Genomic DNA, 18,764 nt, shown 5'->3' on the forward strand with positions numbered 1-18,764 from the left:
GTTTAATAACGGGGAAATTTTATTTCTCAGATATTGACTGGAATTTGTGGGTTGGTCACTCGCACACTAGCAAGACTTTTGTGGATTTATTGGATGATTGTTTTCTGCAGCAGCACGTTCGAGAGGCACCAGAGAGTGTAATACCCTTGATCTGGTTATCAGCAGTGAATATTTGTGCATTAATAATTTGCAGATAAAGGAACTAGGTGGCAGTGATCAGTGTACTGATAGGGGATTTACCTAAAGATATAATTACCATCAGGGGTAAAGGGCAGGGCTTCTGCTTCTGTAAAGGTGACTGCGGTGGTCTCAGACAGTTTTTAAATTCTGTATAGTGGGACCATCTTATGATGTTACCAACAGCAAGTTCTAAGTGGGGAGCATTTAAGGAACTAATTGTGGAAGCTATTAAGCTTTTCATACCGATTAAGAAATGTTATTCAAAGTTTAGGCCTAAATGGATGTTGGGTGAACTGAGACTCGTAGCAGAAGAAAAATGCATGAGATGCATAGAAATCATCAGGTGACACAGATGCCTATGGCAGATATATGCTAGTGTGTAATAAAGTCACAAAGAATAATCTGCAAGCAAAGGCAGATTACGAGAAATCTTTTGACAAAGGATGCTAAGAAAAACAGCGAGGACTTTAATTATATAAACTCTAGAAGATGGATGAATCAGATTGGTCCCCTTGATATTGGTTCGATTATTGATGATCCTGCTTATAGAGCCGATAATCTGAATGAGTATTTTGCATCTACATTCACACATGTTGAATTCTGTGAGGAAGTAAAGGCTAGAAGTTTATCAGAGTAACAGAGAGCTAAATGATTTTGTAATAACTGAGTGCAAAGAGAAGGAGAAATTGTTGAAGCTAAACATAAGAAAGGTACCTGGGGTGGATGGATTTATCCAGTTATATGAAAGGAGGTGGCAAAGGAAGTAAGCAAACCCTCAAGTCATAATTATGAAAGCATCCTTGGACTTGGAGGAAAACCCGATAGACTGGAGATGTGCAAATGTATCCCCAATGCACAAAGGGGGATCTAATGGTGTTACTAATAATTACAGACCAGTTGGTTTTACTTCTGTTCCAGGGAAAATAATGGAGTCTGGTTAAAGATGCATTGCAGGATCATCTAGACAAGACTGCAGTAATAATTCAGACACAGCATGGGTTTGTTAAGAGAAACATACCAACTATGTGGTACTACACTTAGTGTGGTAGAAAATGAAAAAGACCTGGAAGTAATTATGCAGTCAGATATGAAGTTTTTTGAGCATTGCAGACAGGCTGCCAGAACAGGTCATGGGATATTGTCAATGATATACAGGAATTTTGCTAGTAGGGAAAAAGTGATTTATCCCTTTGTATAAAGCAGTGGTCAGGCCATGCCTTGAATATTGTGTACAGGTCTGGAAGCCTCATTTTACAAAGGATGTAGAGTTGCTTGAGTGTGTACAGAGAAGGGCAACAAGATTGGTGAGGGGAATGAAGGGGACCTTTTCCTAAGGAGGACTTAATTTCTGCAAATTGCAGATCTGATCGAGGTGTATAAGGCCTTGAATGGGTTGTGCACATTGAATTCTGTTGGGATTCTTTCGTTTGCTGAGATTACGAACCTTAGGGGGCATAAATTCAAATTGAAAGATAGTTGTAGAATAGATGTGTGGAAATTTGCTTTTAGCCAGCAGGTGGTTAATTTCCAGGATAAACTTCCTTCTGTCATTGTGGAAGTTGATAGCTTAAATAAATTTTAGGAGGACTGGACATACTTTTAGAGGGAATGGATATCATTTCCTCTGATGCTACATAAGCTCATATGCTTGCTTTCTTGCATCACATGCCTCCATTACTATTACCTTTTGAGCCTGAAGGCAAGTTTATGACATTCCCACTAAATTTGAAAGTGGCTAGAGTGAATTGAACCATTAATATGGTATCATTACATTCAAAAGAGTTTCTTTTGCTGGAGAAGAACCAATGCATTCAAAGAGTGAAGTGACTAACTACAGGGGCAGTGATGAAGGATGCAGTTCAGTCATTTAAATTGAAACAGAATACTGAAAGAAATGGGTACTGTTTTGTAAAGGGGAAAATCATCTTTAACCAACCTGGTTAGCCATTTGACAGAGTTGCTCCATGAGCTGGAATGTAGGAAATAATTTCAGTACTGCTTATTTGAATTTTATCAAGCGTTTTTTCCTCCCTGCAGGAGTGGTTACTCTACGTGGAACATGTTGGGGTCACAGTGTGACTGTGTGGCAGAAGACAAAGGGTTTTAGTTAATGGGGACTATTTAGATTAGACTATTGTAAGAAGGGGGGTTTCCTTAGGGAGGAGTATTGAATCTGCTGTTGATGGAAAGATACAAGACATGATGTCAAATTTATATATGATTTCAAGATAGGGAGAGTAATTGATACTTACAAGCAACATTTCTTAAGGATGGTAGATTGCACTTGAGAAATAATAACCCAAAAATAACTTACCCACTTGATGAGTTGGAATTAAAAAAAAAAGTGAGAAAGAGATTTGTGGGTTACTGTATGGATGGATATGAAGTTCTCTGTGTAATGCCAGTAGGTAACAAGGAAGGTCAGTGGTGCTTTATCAATGATTTATTGGACATTTTTCTTACAGAAATAGGGATATGATAATCCAACTGTACAAGACAGTTGTAAAACTGCACTTGGAATACTGCATCCAGATATTGAGACAATCCAAAAAAAAAAAAAAAACCAATGTGAGTTTGTTGAAAGGGTTGTTGGTCAGCAAGGCATCCATATGAAGAGTGACTGAATGTATGTTAATAACTGTATACCTTAGAGGCAACATCATTGAGTTGTGTAAGGCTCTGAGAGGAGATAGTATTATGAACAAAAGTGAAATTTTCATGGTTATTAATGATACCAGAACTAGGGATCATGGACATTATATGGGAAGAAGTGTAAGTTGGATTCTAGGCAATATTTTCTTTTAGTTGGTGAGTTGTTAATTACTGGAATAAGTTCCCTTCATGGGTGATTGAGGCTGAAGGATATTGGAGGGTATTCAAAGCAAAGCTGCTCTGGCTAGGCACTTAAATGAGGAGGGAATCACATAGGTAGATTTTATATTTATAAATGTTTAGTTTTTTTTTATTTTTATTCTATTTATTTATTATTGTTATCCCTCTATAGATTAAAGTTCTCCCTCCTAGTGATATTTATTCGACCTTGAGAATGCTGCATGGTAGAGTAGCCAATGGGAGAAGAGGGGTGCAGATCACATGGTACAAGTGGGCAGGGGAATTACGTCACTACAAATGCACAGGTAAATAATTACCTAGGTCATTTCCTGATTAGTTATCGATCAGAGTGTTTCAACAGGTGTCTGGAATCTGTGACATTTGACTTGCTAACGTAGTAATTAACACAGTGCCACAACCTAGATTGGCAATCACCAATTCAGAGAGAAAACGGCACTGTTTTCTCTCTGAAGTTGCGAAATATTCAGAAAATGAGTTCAATGACGATGGAGCAAGTGGAAAATCAACGTGACAGGAAGTGGGTAGCTAATATGGACGAACAGGCCAAAACTCAGCTAAACGCCTGAGACGTAATCCTGATAATGAAGAAACCACTGAAGTATATTGTGTTTTAGGTGATATGGTAGATGAATTTCAACATTGTGGCGGAATATCTTTTCATGGCAAACTCAGAAGAGCCACACATTTGTGTTGTCATGGAGGAAAGGTATGTTTCCTGACGACAGATACCGATCCAGACGCTTTAGAGACTGTTGTTTGACAGCACAAATGCAGGGGTTAGTGAACAAAGCGAGCAGGGAGCAGAGCCCCCTAGTTGTTGTTATTATTATTACTTTTTTTTTTTTTTTTTGGCTGGTACAACAGAAGCATAAGGTTTCCTACTACCATATGATTAATACTAATAATACATTATGGAACATCACCAGGGAGTAGTGAAGGAAATCTTCATTTCTTAAATTCTACTGTATGTGCCTGATGTTATCCTCAGCATGATAGAAAATAGTTGGTTCTTGGTTTATATGAAAAACCTAATGGATGCCAAATAGGACCAAAGCTTGTTTGGATAGTGGAATGATCCTCGATAAGGTGACTATTTATGTATCCAGCTTGCTGTTGAATAGGTCAGACTGATTATTTTTTAAACTTGGCACCTTAAGAAAATATTCTTGTTTGCTTGGCATTCTTTAGTGTTAGTAGCAGTAAATGATGTAGCATCAGCTAGAAAGAAAAATAAAAAAAAACCTTGCACATCACTTGTTAATCCCTTTCAACAGTTTGTTTGGTTCTTCCTTGAGTTTATTCACATTTGTTCTTTGATTAATCAGTTGAACAAATGAAGTTAGATAAACATTAACAATTTTTGTCTAAGTGGTGATATTCTAATTGTTGATAAATATTTTTCCTAAAAAATATTTTTGAAAAGGTATGAAACTTTTTTTTAAATAATTACAGTAAATATTTTGCATTTAAATCTTGAATGTACCTAGACTAAAACCTGATATGCATCTTAATTATTTTTTTTAGCTTGCATTAAGGTGGAGAACAGAAAATGAAGTTATTGATGGCAAAGGTAAGTACATTTTGTATTTTTTAAAAAAACAAATAGAAAAATGTGTATTTTTTTTTTTTTTATCCAGGCACAATTATAAGAAAATAATTATTGTATATTCCTGTGTATGAGGTGATTTTCATTTTTTTGCCATAAAAGTTCATGCTTGCAATGCACTCAAATTCTCACTATAAATTGACTTCCCCCATTTTTTGCAGTCATCTTTTACATTTGGCAGGGTGGTGTGTTACAATTAACTATATATTGCAAGCTACTGTCTATTTTTTAATTCAATTATTTCTACTCTTTTAAAAGTTTCATTGACATTCTATTACACTGCACAGTAAACTGTAAAGAAAGTGGCAAGTGTATACAGTACTCCCTTATGTAAGTCATGAAACCAAAACCTTGCATAAATGACGAGATGATATCACTCTTATTGATTGTGTGCATGGATGGTTTTGATAATGTAATACAGCTATTCCTTGTTATATGTTTACAGCTATACTGCTGATTGGTTTATCAATTGAAGTCTCGGGCAAAAAGAAAGTCAAGAAAAGCAGCAAAGACTTCTTTACTTATTAACAGTAGACTGAAGGGTTGAATCACAGTGGTCCACTTGATGAGTTGGGGGGAACTCCCAGAGGTTCATTAAATTTAAAAATAATTACAGTATGCTATACACTATGGTTCATTCTGTTCATGGTTTAACTTGGGGGTTGGCAATCTGCGGCTCTTTGAACATGTAACTGCGACTCTAACTTTTAGCCCATATGTATGACAAGTGCATACATGTGCACCACGCAAATATAACATTAGTTTCAGCGCAAGCCGCAAATGCTTCTCAATTTAGTTCTTTTGCACATTGCGAGAAGAGCATACGTATTGTTAAAGGCTAATTGTTGTGGCGGTGGCAAATATAAAATAGTTAAAACAGGAACAAAATAATATCCATGTATACATAGTGTTTGTGATAGTTACATGAAGTCATATTATAAATCACTTGACTTTTAAAATCGGTGACATGGTATTATTAAACAAGTGAAATAAGATGACATTAAAATTGCTATAATTTTTAAAATGTAAACTCAAAAGAGAAAGATTGAGCAAGAAAACTGGGATTTAATAAGTAATGGACTGAGTCGTATGCTTTTGTGGCAAATTCTACAGGACTTCTGTTGTGTTTAACATGTAGTGGAAAACTTTCAAACAATAAAAAAACAAACATATAAAGACATTTTTTGGTTCTCTCCAGCCAGTGGGCCAAGAAAAAAGGCTGTAAACAAGTTGCAGAAAATGTCGCTAACACAGAATTCGTTGTCAAAGTGGATTAAATCATCAAGAAATACAAATGCTGTTAGTTTTGTAGTTGCACATGAAATTGTAACACTGGGAAACCGGTTACGGACTGCAAATATAAGAACATTTTATTAAAATGTCTGAAAATCTTCAGCAATTTTAAAAACAAAACAGAAATAATTATGAAAATTAAAAAAATGTTAATATCTGCAAAAACTGAAAGGGACAGCACTTTACTAATGGCTGAAGATGTAACCAATCAGCAGATTATGGACCTAAAGTTAGCATTGGGATTTTTCTATAGCCTGTGATGAATCATGTGATGTTGGTGATATTGTGCAAGTTGACCTCATATGTAAATTATAAATTCTTAAGGACCCCAAGAAGGATTGCTTGATTTACTGCCAATTACAGGACAAATGCATTCAGAGGATATAAAAACTGTAATTACTGAATGCTTCAAAAATAAGGGAATTAATATGAACAAAATAATTTGTTATACGACCGATGTAGTCCCAAGCATGAGAGGTGAGAACAAAGGTGTTTCGGTAATTTATTTAGAAAAAAACATTTTGCATGATGTGTTTTTCTTTCACTGTATAATTCATCAAGAGGCACTTTGCTTGCAAATGTTTCCAAAAGAGATAACAGCAGTGTTGGATTTGGTCATAAAGATAGTCAGTAAAATAATGGCAAGACCACTATCATCGACATTTCTGTGAATTTTTTTGATGGTCTATTGTCAATAACGCCTTAAATTATTTTTAAGACAGAAGGATATGAATGCTGAAAAGTCACATTATGAAGAGCTAGAAGGGACTGACTGGTCACAAATTCTATTTTGTGGCAGATGTAACTTCACATTTAAATGTTTTAAATAAGAAATTACTAAGAAAAGGTGATACAGCAGTTATGCTTTTGGAAGAAGTGATTTCATTTGAACACAAATTGTGTGCTCAAAGGAGACATAGGAAGTGGCAAATTATTACCTTTTCTAATGTTAAAAAAATATCAAGGCGGTACTAAAAATAGTCCCAGTGCTATTAATTTGCAATTTTTTCAAAAAACAATTGTCAAAATGTGTACCGAATTTAGCCATAGATTTGAGGATTTTAGGAAAGAAGAGGCAACGTTATTATTTTAATTAAACCTCTTGAAATGAGTGATTCTCAGTTAAATTTTTCTCCATTCCCTGAAATTGATGTAGCACAATTAGAAATGGAGTTAGAGGACTTTAAGATCAAGTACATGGAGTGCAAGACTAAAATGCCTTAAATGAAGGAATTTGGAGAGGCAAAAGGGAGCCCTTGCAATTCTACACAATTGGACTGCAATAGATGAGTTGAAAAGGAAAGACCAAATTGTGTTTGCATGGAGTAGCTTACCGGACACATATATGTATCGGGGAGTAGCTTACCGGACACGTATATATAGAGGCGAAAATGATTCTTTCACTGCTTCTATTAGAATGAGCAGCAGCCTGGAAAGCAAGGTGCTGAAAATTTCCAGCATTGCTGGGAGTCATCATGGAACAAGTAAATATGTGGGCTATGTTAGGGTAACTAAGAGTAGGAACTGGTGCATGTATACTTGCGTGCACACCAGTGGTAGAAGTATAGTTAATAAATTTGAGTTTGAAGTGCTGGTCAAGATATCAAAGGAGGACGTTGTTGGGATATCAGAGACATAGTGTCACACAGAAGCAGTGCAGAATTGGAATTTGGGGAATACAGTGTGTACAGAAATGATAGACAGGACAGGAAGAGAGGAGGGATTATGCTGTTAGTTAAGAAACACAAAATCTAAGAATTGCATCCAATTGACATTGGTAGACAATGCAATGTCGAGTCAGTGTGGTAGCACTGGGAAAGGGAAAATGAGAGTAGGTGTGTGTTATATAGGCCTCATGAATATAATAAACAATCGTGCAGAGAAATAGCAGGGCCAGTAAATCAGTATGTCTTATAATGGGGGATTTTAACTTTCCAGATATTGACTGGAAATTGTGGGTTGGTCACTCGCACACTAGCAACAGTTTTGTGGATTTAATGGATAACATTTTCGAGAGGCAACCTGAGGGAGTAATACTCTTGATCTGATTATCAGCAGTGATTATTCATGCATTAAGAATTTGCAGATAAAGGAACCAATGGGTGACGGTTATCAGTGTACTGATGTGGGATTTCAGGCCGCCGATCATAGGCTGCCGTAGCCTAGTGGTCAGGCGCGCGGGTTCATAAGTACACGTGCCTTGAGTGACCGGGGTTCAAGCCCGTGACTACTGAATACGGTGCTGTTTCTTGTATTCTGTCTATCTTGTGAACTCTTCTGACCGTTTGGTCGTCCCGGAGTATAAACAGAAAATTTATTTATTTTATTTACTTAAAGATGTAACTACCATCGAGTGTAAAAGGAAATGTTTTTGACTTTCGTAAAGGTGGCTACAGCAATCTCAGTCGGTTTTTAAATTCTGTACGGTGGGATCAACTGATGATGTTACCAATGGTAAATGGGAAGCCGTCAGGGACATAGTCTTGGAGGTTACTAGGCTTTTCACAACAACTAAGAAATACTGTTCAAGGTTTAGGCCTAAATGGATGTCAGATCAATTAATGAGGCTCGTGACAGAGAAGAAAAATGCAAGTGATGCATATATATTATCAGGCGACACAGAATATGGCAGATATTTATCTAGTCTGTAATCAAGTCACAAATGAGATTAGGCAGGTGAAGGCAGATTATGAGAAATCTTTGGCAAAGGATGCAAAGGAAAACGGCAAAGTTCTTTACTTATGTATACTCTAGAAGGAACAGGATTAATCAGATTGGTCCACTTAAAATTGCTGGTTCGACTATTCAGTTTATCAGCTCCCTGCTTAGTGAAATGATAAACTGAATGAGTATTTTGCATCTACATTCACACATGGGGAGTTATTCAAGGGGGAGGAATTCTGGAAGTTTATCAAACTGTAACAGGGAGCTAAGTGATTTTGCAATAACTGAGAGTAAAGTGGAGGAAAAATGGTTGAAGTTAAACATAAGGAAGGCACCTTGGTTAAATGGGATCTATCCAGTTATATTCAAGGAGGCCTCAAAGGAAGTAAGCAAACCCTTAACCGCTATTATGAGAGCTTCCTTGGACTCAGGGTAGGTCTCCACGGACTGGAGATGTTGCAAATATATCCCCAATTCACAAAGGGGGATTGAAGCGGTGACACGAGTAATTACAGACTAATTAGTTTAACTTCTGTTCTGGGTAAAATAATGGAGTCACTGGTTAAAGATGCATTGCAGGATCATCTAGACAAGACTGCAGTAATGGTTAAGACGTGGAATGGGTTTGTTAAAGGGAGGCCTTGTTTGACCAATTTGATTGGATACTATGATGTGGTCACAAAGGAACTGGAACATATACAGGCACTCCCCAGCTTAAGTAATACTTGACTTACGGAAATTTGAGTTTACGTAATTTTTTGCCAGCCAGTGGAAACTTAAAAAAATTTTTGAAATTATTTTTCATCCTGCAGGAATAAATCGAGTATCATGAAAATGCAATGTGAACCCAATAACACATTGTTTTTTGATAATTCATTCCAAGACCTTGAAAGTTAATTTTTGCTATATAACTAAGCTATTTATCTCTCTAAAAGGTCAATTTTTATAATGAAAATTGCACTACACTTTCATCGTTATCATATGTTTCATTATAAGAATCAATTTTGAACGCCTTTGTGATATTTTTCTAAAACACAATTTCTTGAGATAACTACCATAAAACAAAAACAATTTGATGATTCCAGTTTATAGGGCTTTTCTGTTAGTGCAATCTATTCTAAACGGGTAGTAAACTTTGTCTTATTGCATTTGTGATAGTACTGATAACTGGGATTCTGTGAGTTTTTTCATTATGATGTTATGGTGAAATGAGTTCCCTTCACTGAAATCTTCAGTCATATAAAAAACATAAATTTTCAGAATCTTCTCTTCATTCCTATTTGCTTATTACAATGGTGAAGGGAAAGGGATGTGCAAGTAGCTAGGAAATGAAGATGATTAATTAAGAAGTACGAAGCAGGACAAAGTTTGTCATTATTACCCAGAATTAGGTCTCGATGCTTCAACTGTGAATGCTATTTTAAGGGACAGTGTGCATATTAAAGAATCAACGCATTAAGGTCAACAGTGATCACAAAACAAACAGCATTCAGGTGCTATATCGAAGATGGAAAAGCCATTAATAATATGGATGGAAAAGCAGATTCAGAAACAAGTGCCCCTGAGTCCAGTGGCCATTCAAGCAAAAGCAAGAAGTATTTATGAAGGTATTAAGGATAAAGTATGGTATTAGCATTAGTAGGGGCACATGATGCAAGAAAGGAAGCTTATGCAGCATCAGCCAAAAAAAAAAAAAAAACTCCCATTTCACCCCTTCGTTCGTTCCAAATACCTGTCCAGACCAGCCTTAAATTTATTTAGGCTATCAACTTTCACAACAAAGGATGGAAGTCTGTTCCACCAACCAACTACCTGCTGGCTAAAGGCAAACTTCCGCACATCTATCCTCAATCTGAATTTATGCCATCTCGGGTGATTATTCTGAGCAAGAGGAAGAATCCCGTCAGCATTGAGCGTGCTCAAACCATTCAAGGCTTTATACACCTCTATCAGATCACCATGCAAGTGCCTAGTCTCCAGAAACTGTAATTTGCAAAACTTAAGCCTTTCTTCGTAAGAGCAACACTGTTCCATTCACTAATCTTGTTGCCCTTCTCTGTACTCGTTCCAACAGCTCTACATTCTTCTTAAAATGAGGCCTCCAGACCTATATACAGTACTCAAGGTGTGGACTGACCATTGCCTTATACAAGTGGATAATCACCTCCTTATCTCTGAAGTTTTCTGAGCACTGCAGCCTGTCTGCACTACTCAGAAAACTTCATATCTGCCTGCACAATTACCCCCAGGTCCTTTTTGTTCTCTACCACTGTCAGTGTAGTGCCAAAGCTTTATACACTGAGGTGTATAAAGCCTTGGCTCCGATTCATACACCTGGAGTGACTTGTTTAAGAATAGAGAATGGAATGAAGCTTTTGCTGAGTTTGCTAGAGAAGTAAACAGGATTAGATAATTGTAAAAGTTTGTATATATGTAAATAGTGTTTTTTATGGAGTTGAGATTTAGTCCGAATTGGAATTTATTGATCTTATAGTTTATAGTTGTATAAAAAGGAAATGTTGGGGGGAAAAAAAAGTATAAAATACAAAAATATATTGATGAATTTTAAATGTTTAGAGTATTAATTTGGCTTGATCAAGAATCACAATTTATAGAAATTTGCCTTTAAAATTTAATTGAGCTCAATATAGTCGCTATCTGCCTCTTTGGGGCAGGGGCGGTAACATATACTCAATGTTTGATTTATCATATGGATTTTATGATTAAGGATCAAAAGACTAAAATTCATAGGATAGAGGAATAAAGCACAGATGAGCTTATTGCTCAGGAAGTGCAGGTACAAGTAGGTGTTAGGACAGTGATAATGATGATGATATCAGTGTAGTACCACCGAGTTGATATGTTACCCTGGGGTTACTGCTTCCCATATATAATACTTTTCATTTTTCAATATTAAACTTCATTTGTCACCTCTCAGCCCATCTGCTCAACTTTTCTAGATCCTGTTGCAGCAACATACTGTCATTAGTGGCCTTAACAACCCTGCCAACCTTTGTATCATCTGCAAACTTGGACATTAAGCTTGATATACCATCATCAATATCATTTATAAATACAGAAAACAACAATGGACCCAACACTAAACCCAGAGGTACTCTACTAATAATATTAGTCCACAATGAGCAGTGACCATCGATTACAACTCTGTCTTCTCCCACTCAACCATCCCTTTATCCATAGCAGCAATTGGCCTCCAATGCCACACTGCTTTAGTTTGTTCAGCAATCTTCCAGGTGCAACAGTATCAAAAGCCTTTCTAAGATCCAAATATATAATATCAAAGTTATTCCCTGCATCCAGTTCCTTTGTGACCACATCATAGTATCCAATCAAATCAAATTGGGACTCAAGACTTTACCTTAACAAGACAATGCTGTGTCCGAGCTATAACTGAAGTCTTGTCTAGATGATCCTGCACTGCTTCTTTTACCAATGCCTCCATTAATTTTCCTGGAACAGAAATTAAACTAACAGGTCTATAATTACTTGTGTCTCACTTCGATCCTCCTTTGTGAATTGGTGTCACATTTGTACATCTCCAGTCCACGGGTACCTCCCTTGAGTCCAAAGAAGCTCTCATAATTATGGCTAAAAGTTTGCCTACTTCCTTTGCTGCCTCCTTTAATATAACTGGGTGGATCCCATCCACCTCGGGTACCTTTTTTATGGTTATCTTCAGCAATTTCTCCTCCACTTTCCTCTCAGTTATTACAAAATCATCAAACTCACTGCCAGAGTGGCACCTCCATAGCCAGGTGGGCAGAAGCAGCAGTGCGTAGCACATGCTTCTTGATTAGACAGGGGTTCGAGCCCGTGAGCCACCAAATACGGAGGATCTGAGAATGACCACCGCATATACCTGGAGCAATATAGCCTTAGTTGCTAATGGTCTTAAAAACCAAACAACATCAACAACAACTGTCAGAGTTCAATTCACCTCTGGCATTCCCCTCAATGAATGTAAATGCAAAATACTCAGTTTGTTAGCCACCTGAGCAGGATCATCAACAGTGGAACCATCAATATCCAGTGGACCAATCTGATATAGGTAAACTCTGGAAGGAAAGCAAAGAACTCTTTGCTGTTTTTCATTGCATCCTTTGCCAAAGATTTCCCATCTTCCTTTGCCAGCCTGATCTGGCGCCTCCGTAGCCAGGTGGGAAGGAGCAGCAGCAGCAGTGCGTAGCACACGCTTCTTGATTAGACCGGGGTTCGAGCCCGTCACCACCAAATACGGAGGATGCGGAAAGGTCAGGGAATGACCACCGCACCGGAGCAATATGGCCTTAGTTGCTAATGCTCCTAAAAACCAAATAACAACAACAACAACAACTGCCTGATCTCCTTTGTCACTTGGTTACAGACCAGCTTATATCTATCATAAGCTTCCATGTCACCCATTAATTTATATGAATCCCATGCATTTTTCTTTTCTGCCATATGTCTCATTAGTTCATCTGACTTCCATTTAGGCCTAAACTTTGAACAGTTTTTCTTAGTTGGTATGTAAAGCCTAGTAGCTTCCAAGATTAATTCTTTGAATGCTTCCTATTTTGAATTTTCTGTTGGTAACATCATCAGTTGGTCCTATTATATAGAATTTAAATACTGTCTCAGATCACCATAGTCACCTTTACGAAATCAAAAACCCTTCCCTTTACCCTGATGGTAGTTATCTCTTTGAGTAAATCCCCCTTCAGCACACTGTGATCACTGCCATCTAGTGATTCCTTTTTCTGCAGATTCTTAATGCATGAAGAATCACTACTGATAATCAGATCAAGAGTATTACTCCCTCTAGTTGCATCCAATAAATCCACAAAAGCCTTGCTAGTATGTGAGTGACCACCCCACAAATTCCAGTCAATATCTGAGAAATTAAAGTCCTCCTTTATAAGACTCTTTGATTTACTGGCCCACTCTATTTTCCTGTACAGTTTCTTATTATACTCATCAGAGTCATTAGGCCTATAACACACTCCTACTCTCAATTTTGATCTCCCAATGCTTATGTCACACCAAGCTGACTCAACACTGCACTGTCCAGCATTGTCGACTGGCTTCACTTTCTTGGATTTTGTGTTTCTTAACTAATAGCATAACCCCTCCTCCCTTCCTATCCTGTCTATCCTTCCTGTACACATTGTTCTCCCCAAATTCCAGTTCTGCATTCCCTTATATCTGTGTAACACCATGTCTCTGATATCCCAACAATATCTGCTTTTGATGTTTTGAGCAATACCTCAAATTCATCAAATTTATTTACCAAACTCCTAGCATTGGTCTATATGCAAGTATACATGCACCTGTTCCAAATCTTAGCTATCCTAACACAACCCATGTGTTTACTTGTACCGCAATGACTGCCCAGCAGTCTCTGAAATACCCTGCATCTTGTTTTCCAGGCTGCTGCTCATTCCAATAGAATCAGTGCACGAATCACTTTCACCTCTAGGCTTTACATACCAACTAAGAAATGTTGCTCAAGGTATAGGCCTAAATGGATGTCAGATGAACTAATGAGACATATGACAAAGAAGAAAAATGCATGGGATACATATAAATTAACACGTGACACAGAAGCCTATGATAGATACAAGTTGATCTGTAACCAAGTTACAAAGGAGGTTAGGCAGGCAAAGGCAGATTACGAGAAATCTTTGGCAACGGATGCAAAGAAAAACAGCAGAGTTCTTTACTTATGTAAACTCTAGAAGGAAGGGGATGAATCAGATTGGTCCACTTGATATCAGTGGGTCAACTGTTGATGATCCTGCTCAGGTAGCTAACAAACTAAATGAATATTTTGCATCTACATTCACTCATGAGGAGTTATTCAGGGAGAGGAATGCCAGAGGTGTATTCAACTCTGGCAGTAAGCTAGAGAATGTTGTAATAACTAACAGTAAAGTGGCGGAGAAATTGTTGAAGGCACCTGGAGTGGATGGGATCTATCCAGTTATATTAAAGGAGGCAGAAAGGAAGTAAGCAAACCCTTAGCTATAATTATGAGAGCTTCCTTCGACTCAGGGGAGGTACCCACAGACCAGAGATGTGCAAATGTGACCCCAATTCACAAAGGAGGATCAAAGGCCGACACAAGTAATTATAGACATGTGAGTTTAACTTCTGTTCCAGGAAAATTAGTGGAGGCACTGGTTAAAGAAGCACTGCAGGATCATCTAGACAAGACTTCAGTTATAGCTTGGACACAGCATGGTTTTGTAAAGGGGAAGTCTTGCCGGACCAATTTGATTGGATACTATGATGCAGTCACAAAAGAACTGAATGCAGGGAATAACTTTGATATTATATACTTGGATCTTAGAAAGACTTTTTATACTGTTGCACATAGAAGACTGCACAAATTGGAGCAGTGTGGCATTGGAGGCAAATTGCTGCTATGGATAAAGAGGTGGTTGAGGGGGAGAAGACAGAGAGTGGTAATCAATGGACACTGCTCATCGTGGACTAATGTTAGTGGAGTGCCTCAGGGTTCAGTGTTGGGTCCATTATTGTTTTCTGTATTTATAAATGATATTGATGATGGTATATCAAGCTTAATGTCCAAGTTTGCAGATGATACAAAGGTTGGCTTGGTTGTCAAGGACACTACTGACACTATGCTGCTGCAACAGGATCTGGAAAGGTTGAGCAGATGGGCTGAGAGGTGGCAAGTGAAGTTTAACATTGACAAATGTAAAGTACTACATATGAGAAACAGCAACCCCAGAACAAAGTATCAACTCTGGTACTATACTGACAGCAGTAGACAATGAAAGAGACCTGGGGGTAATTGTGCAGGCAGATATCAAGTTCTCTGAGCAATGCAGACGGGCTGCAAGAGTAGCTCATGATGTCTTGTCAATGATATAGAGGAATTTTTCTAGCAGGGATAAGGTGGTGATTATTCCCTTCTATAAGGCAATGGTGAAACCACACCTTGAGTACTGTATACAGGTCTGGAGGCCTCATTTCAAGAAGGATGTAGAGCTGCTGGAACGAGTACAGAGAAGAGCAACAAGATTAGTGAATGGAACAAAGGGTTGCTCTTATAAAGAAAGGCTTAAGTTCTGCAAATTACAGTGTCTGGAGACTAGGCACCGGCGAGGTGATCTGATAGAGGTGTATAAAGCCTTGTATGGTTTGAGCATGCTCAATGCTGATGGGATTCTGCCTCTTGCTCAGAATAATCAGCTGAGAGGGCATAAATTCAAATTGAGGAAAAACAGATGTAGGATAGATGTGCGGAAATTTGCTTTTAGCCAGTGGGTAGTTGGTTGGTGGAACAGACTTCCATTCCTTGTTGTGGAAGTTGATAGCCCAAATAAATTGAAGGCTCAGCTGGACAGGTATTTCGAACAAACGGAGTGGTGAAGTGGAAGTGGGGTTTTTTTGTTTTGTTTTTTTTTTTTTGGCTGATGCTGCATAAGCTTGCTTTCTTGCATCATATGCCTCTACTAATGCTAAATGCTAATGCCCTGCCAGTGGCTACTGTTAATCTATTAGTCATTGTATTCTCCCACCCAGCAGTTTTCTGACCAACCTAACCGATAGGATCAGCAAATATTCCTGCACCGTTTCTATTTAAGTGTATCCCATCCATGTAGAAGCAGTCTCTCCTGTTAACAAGTATAACCAGGCTGAAAAAAGTCTTCCCCCTGAGCCGTGCACAATCCTTCCAACATCGAATTGATCAACAAGGCTTTCATCATATACTCACTCTTATTGTGTCAGGGCAGAATTGCAGACACTTTCAAATTCAACCCTAATTCACAGCTTTTTTTCAACCTTGACCTGTACTTTTTAAGTAGGTGCCTTCATAGCCTGGTGGGCAGGAGTACGTAGCATATGCTTCTTGATTAGATCGTGGGTAGTAGTAGTGGCATGTGATGCAAGAAAGCAGGTGTATGAGCTTATGCAGCATCAGCCAAAAAAAAAAAAATTACACCATTCCCTCCAAATGCCTGTCCAGTTCCTCCTTAAATTTATTTAACCTGTCAACGTCCACAACGACAGATGGAAGTTTGTTCCAGCAATTAACCAACCGCTGGCTAAAGGCAAATTTCCGCACATCTATTCTACCTCTGTCTTTTCTTAATTTGAATTAATGCCCACTTAGGTTCGTAATCTGAACAAGTGGAAGGATCCCATCAGAATTCAGCGTGCTCAACCCATTCAAGGCCTTATATACCTCAATCAGATCACCGCGCAGGTGCCTAGTCTCCAGCCACTGCAATTTGCAGAACTTAAGTCTCTCTTGTTAAGAGGATCCCTTCATTCCTCTCACCAATCTTGTTGCCCTTCTCTGTACACGCTCAAGTAAATCTACATCCTTCCTAAAATGAGGCCTCCAGACACAGGTCTGGAGGCCTCATTTTCTGGAGGCCTGTACGTAATACCAAAGCGTGGCCTGACCATTGCCTTATACAGAGGAACAATTACCTCCTTCTCCCTGCTAGCAAAATTCCTATATATCATTGACAAAACCCCATGACCTGCCCTGGCAGCCTGTCTGCATTGCTCAGAAAACTTCATATCTGACTGCACAATTACTCCCAGGTCTTTTTCATTTTCTACCACCTTAAGTGTAGTACTACACAGTTGGTACATTTCTCTGGGGTTACTTCTACCCATATGCAATACTTTGCATTTGTCAAGGTTAAACTTCAGTTGCCACTTCTTAGCCCATCTGCCCAAATTATCTAGATCCTGTTGCAGTAGCACACTGCCATTACTGTCATTAACAACCCTGCCAACATTTGTATCATCTGCAAACTTCGACATTAAGCCTGATATACCTTCATCAATATCATTGATAAATATACAAAACAACAGTGGACCTAACACCGAACCCTGTGGGACTCCACTAATAACATTAGTCCACGAAGAGCAGCACCCATTGATTACCACCCTCTGTCTTCTCCCGCTGAACCATCCTTTTATCCATTGTAGCAACTTACTCTTAATACCATTCTGCTCCAATTTGTACAATAGTCTTCCATGTGCAACAGTGTCAAAAGCTTTCCTGAAATCTAAATATATGATATCAAAATTATTTTTTGCATCCAGTTCCTTTGTAACGACATCATAATATCCTATCAAATTTGTCAGACAAGACATTCCCTTAACAAACCCATGCTGTGTCTGAATTATTGCTGCAGTCTTGTCTAGATGATCCTGCAATGCATCTTTAACCAGTGACTCCATTATTTTACTCGGAACAGAAGTTAAACTGGTCTGTACTACTCGTGTCACCCTTCGATCCCCCTTTGTGAATTTGGGATACATTTGCACATCTCCAGTCCGTGGGGACCTCCCCTGAATCCAAGGATGCTCTCATTATTATGGCTAAGGGTTTGCTTAGTTGCTTTGCCACCTCCTTTAATATAACTGGATAGATCCCATCCAACCCAGGTGCTTTTGTTATGTTTAACTTCAACAATTTCTCCTCCACTTTGCTTTCAGTTATTCCAAAATCATTAAGTATCCTGCTACAATTTGATAACCTTCTGCCATTTTCAAACCTTAATAATTCCTCATGTGTAAATGTAGATGCAAAATACTCATTCAGTTTGTTTGCTATCTAAGCAGGATCATCAACAGTCGAACCATCGATGTCAAGTGGACCAATCAGATTCATCCCCTTCCCTTTATAGTTTATATAAGTAATGAAATCCTTGCTGTTTTTCTTAGCATCTTTTGCCAAGGATTTCTCGTAATCTGCCTTCGCCTGCCTAACCTCCTTTGTGATCTGATTACAGACTAGCTTATATCTGCCATAGGCTTCTGAGTCGCTTGATAATTTATATGCATTAGATAACCATTTAGGCCTAAACCTTGAACACTATTTCTAATACTTATGAAACTTTTAGTAGCTTCCACGATTAATTCCTTGAATTCTTCTCACTTAGAATTCACTGTTGGTAACGTCGTCAGTTGATCCCACTGTACAGAATTTAACAACTGTCTGAGACCACTGTACTCACCTTTACGGAAGCAAAAACCCTTTCCTTTACCCCTGATGGTAATTAAATCTTTAAGTAAATCCCACATCAGTACACTGTGATCACTGCCACCTAGTGGTTCCTTTATCTGCAAATTCTTAATACACGAATGATCACTGCTGATAACCAGATCAAGAGTA

The 18,764-nt window shown here is 38.2% G+C and overlaps 1 protein-coding gene across 2 annotated transcripts in view; it reads left to right on the forward strand.

Annotated features, from left to right (window-relative positions):
* Window positions 1–18,764, forward strand: part of LOC150078414 (protein FRA10AC1 homolog) — a 165,710-nt gene that overhangs the window by 63,817 nt on the left and 83,129 nt on the right. For both annotated transcript variants that reach the window (XM_090384731.1, XM_090384732.1), the window contains exon 8: window positions 4,558–4,603. In XM_090384731.1, coding sequence (XP_090240857.1) covers window positions 4,558–4,603 — 46 coding nt within the window. The remainder of the gene's footprint in view (window positions 1–4,557; window positions 4,604–18,764) is intronic.

The sequence above is a fragment of the Mastigoproctus giganteus genome, chromosome 11 (genome assembly GCF_048544385.1).
Source record: "Mastigoproctus giganteus isolate SK-2022 chromosome 11, ASM4854438v1, whole genome shotgun sequence".
NCBI classification, from domain to species: domain Eukaryota; kingdom Metazoa; phylum Arthropoda; class Arachnida; order Uropygi; family Thelyphonidae; genus Mastigoproctus; species Mastigoproctus giganteus.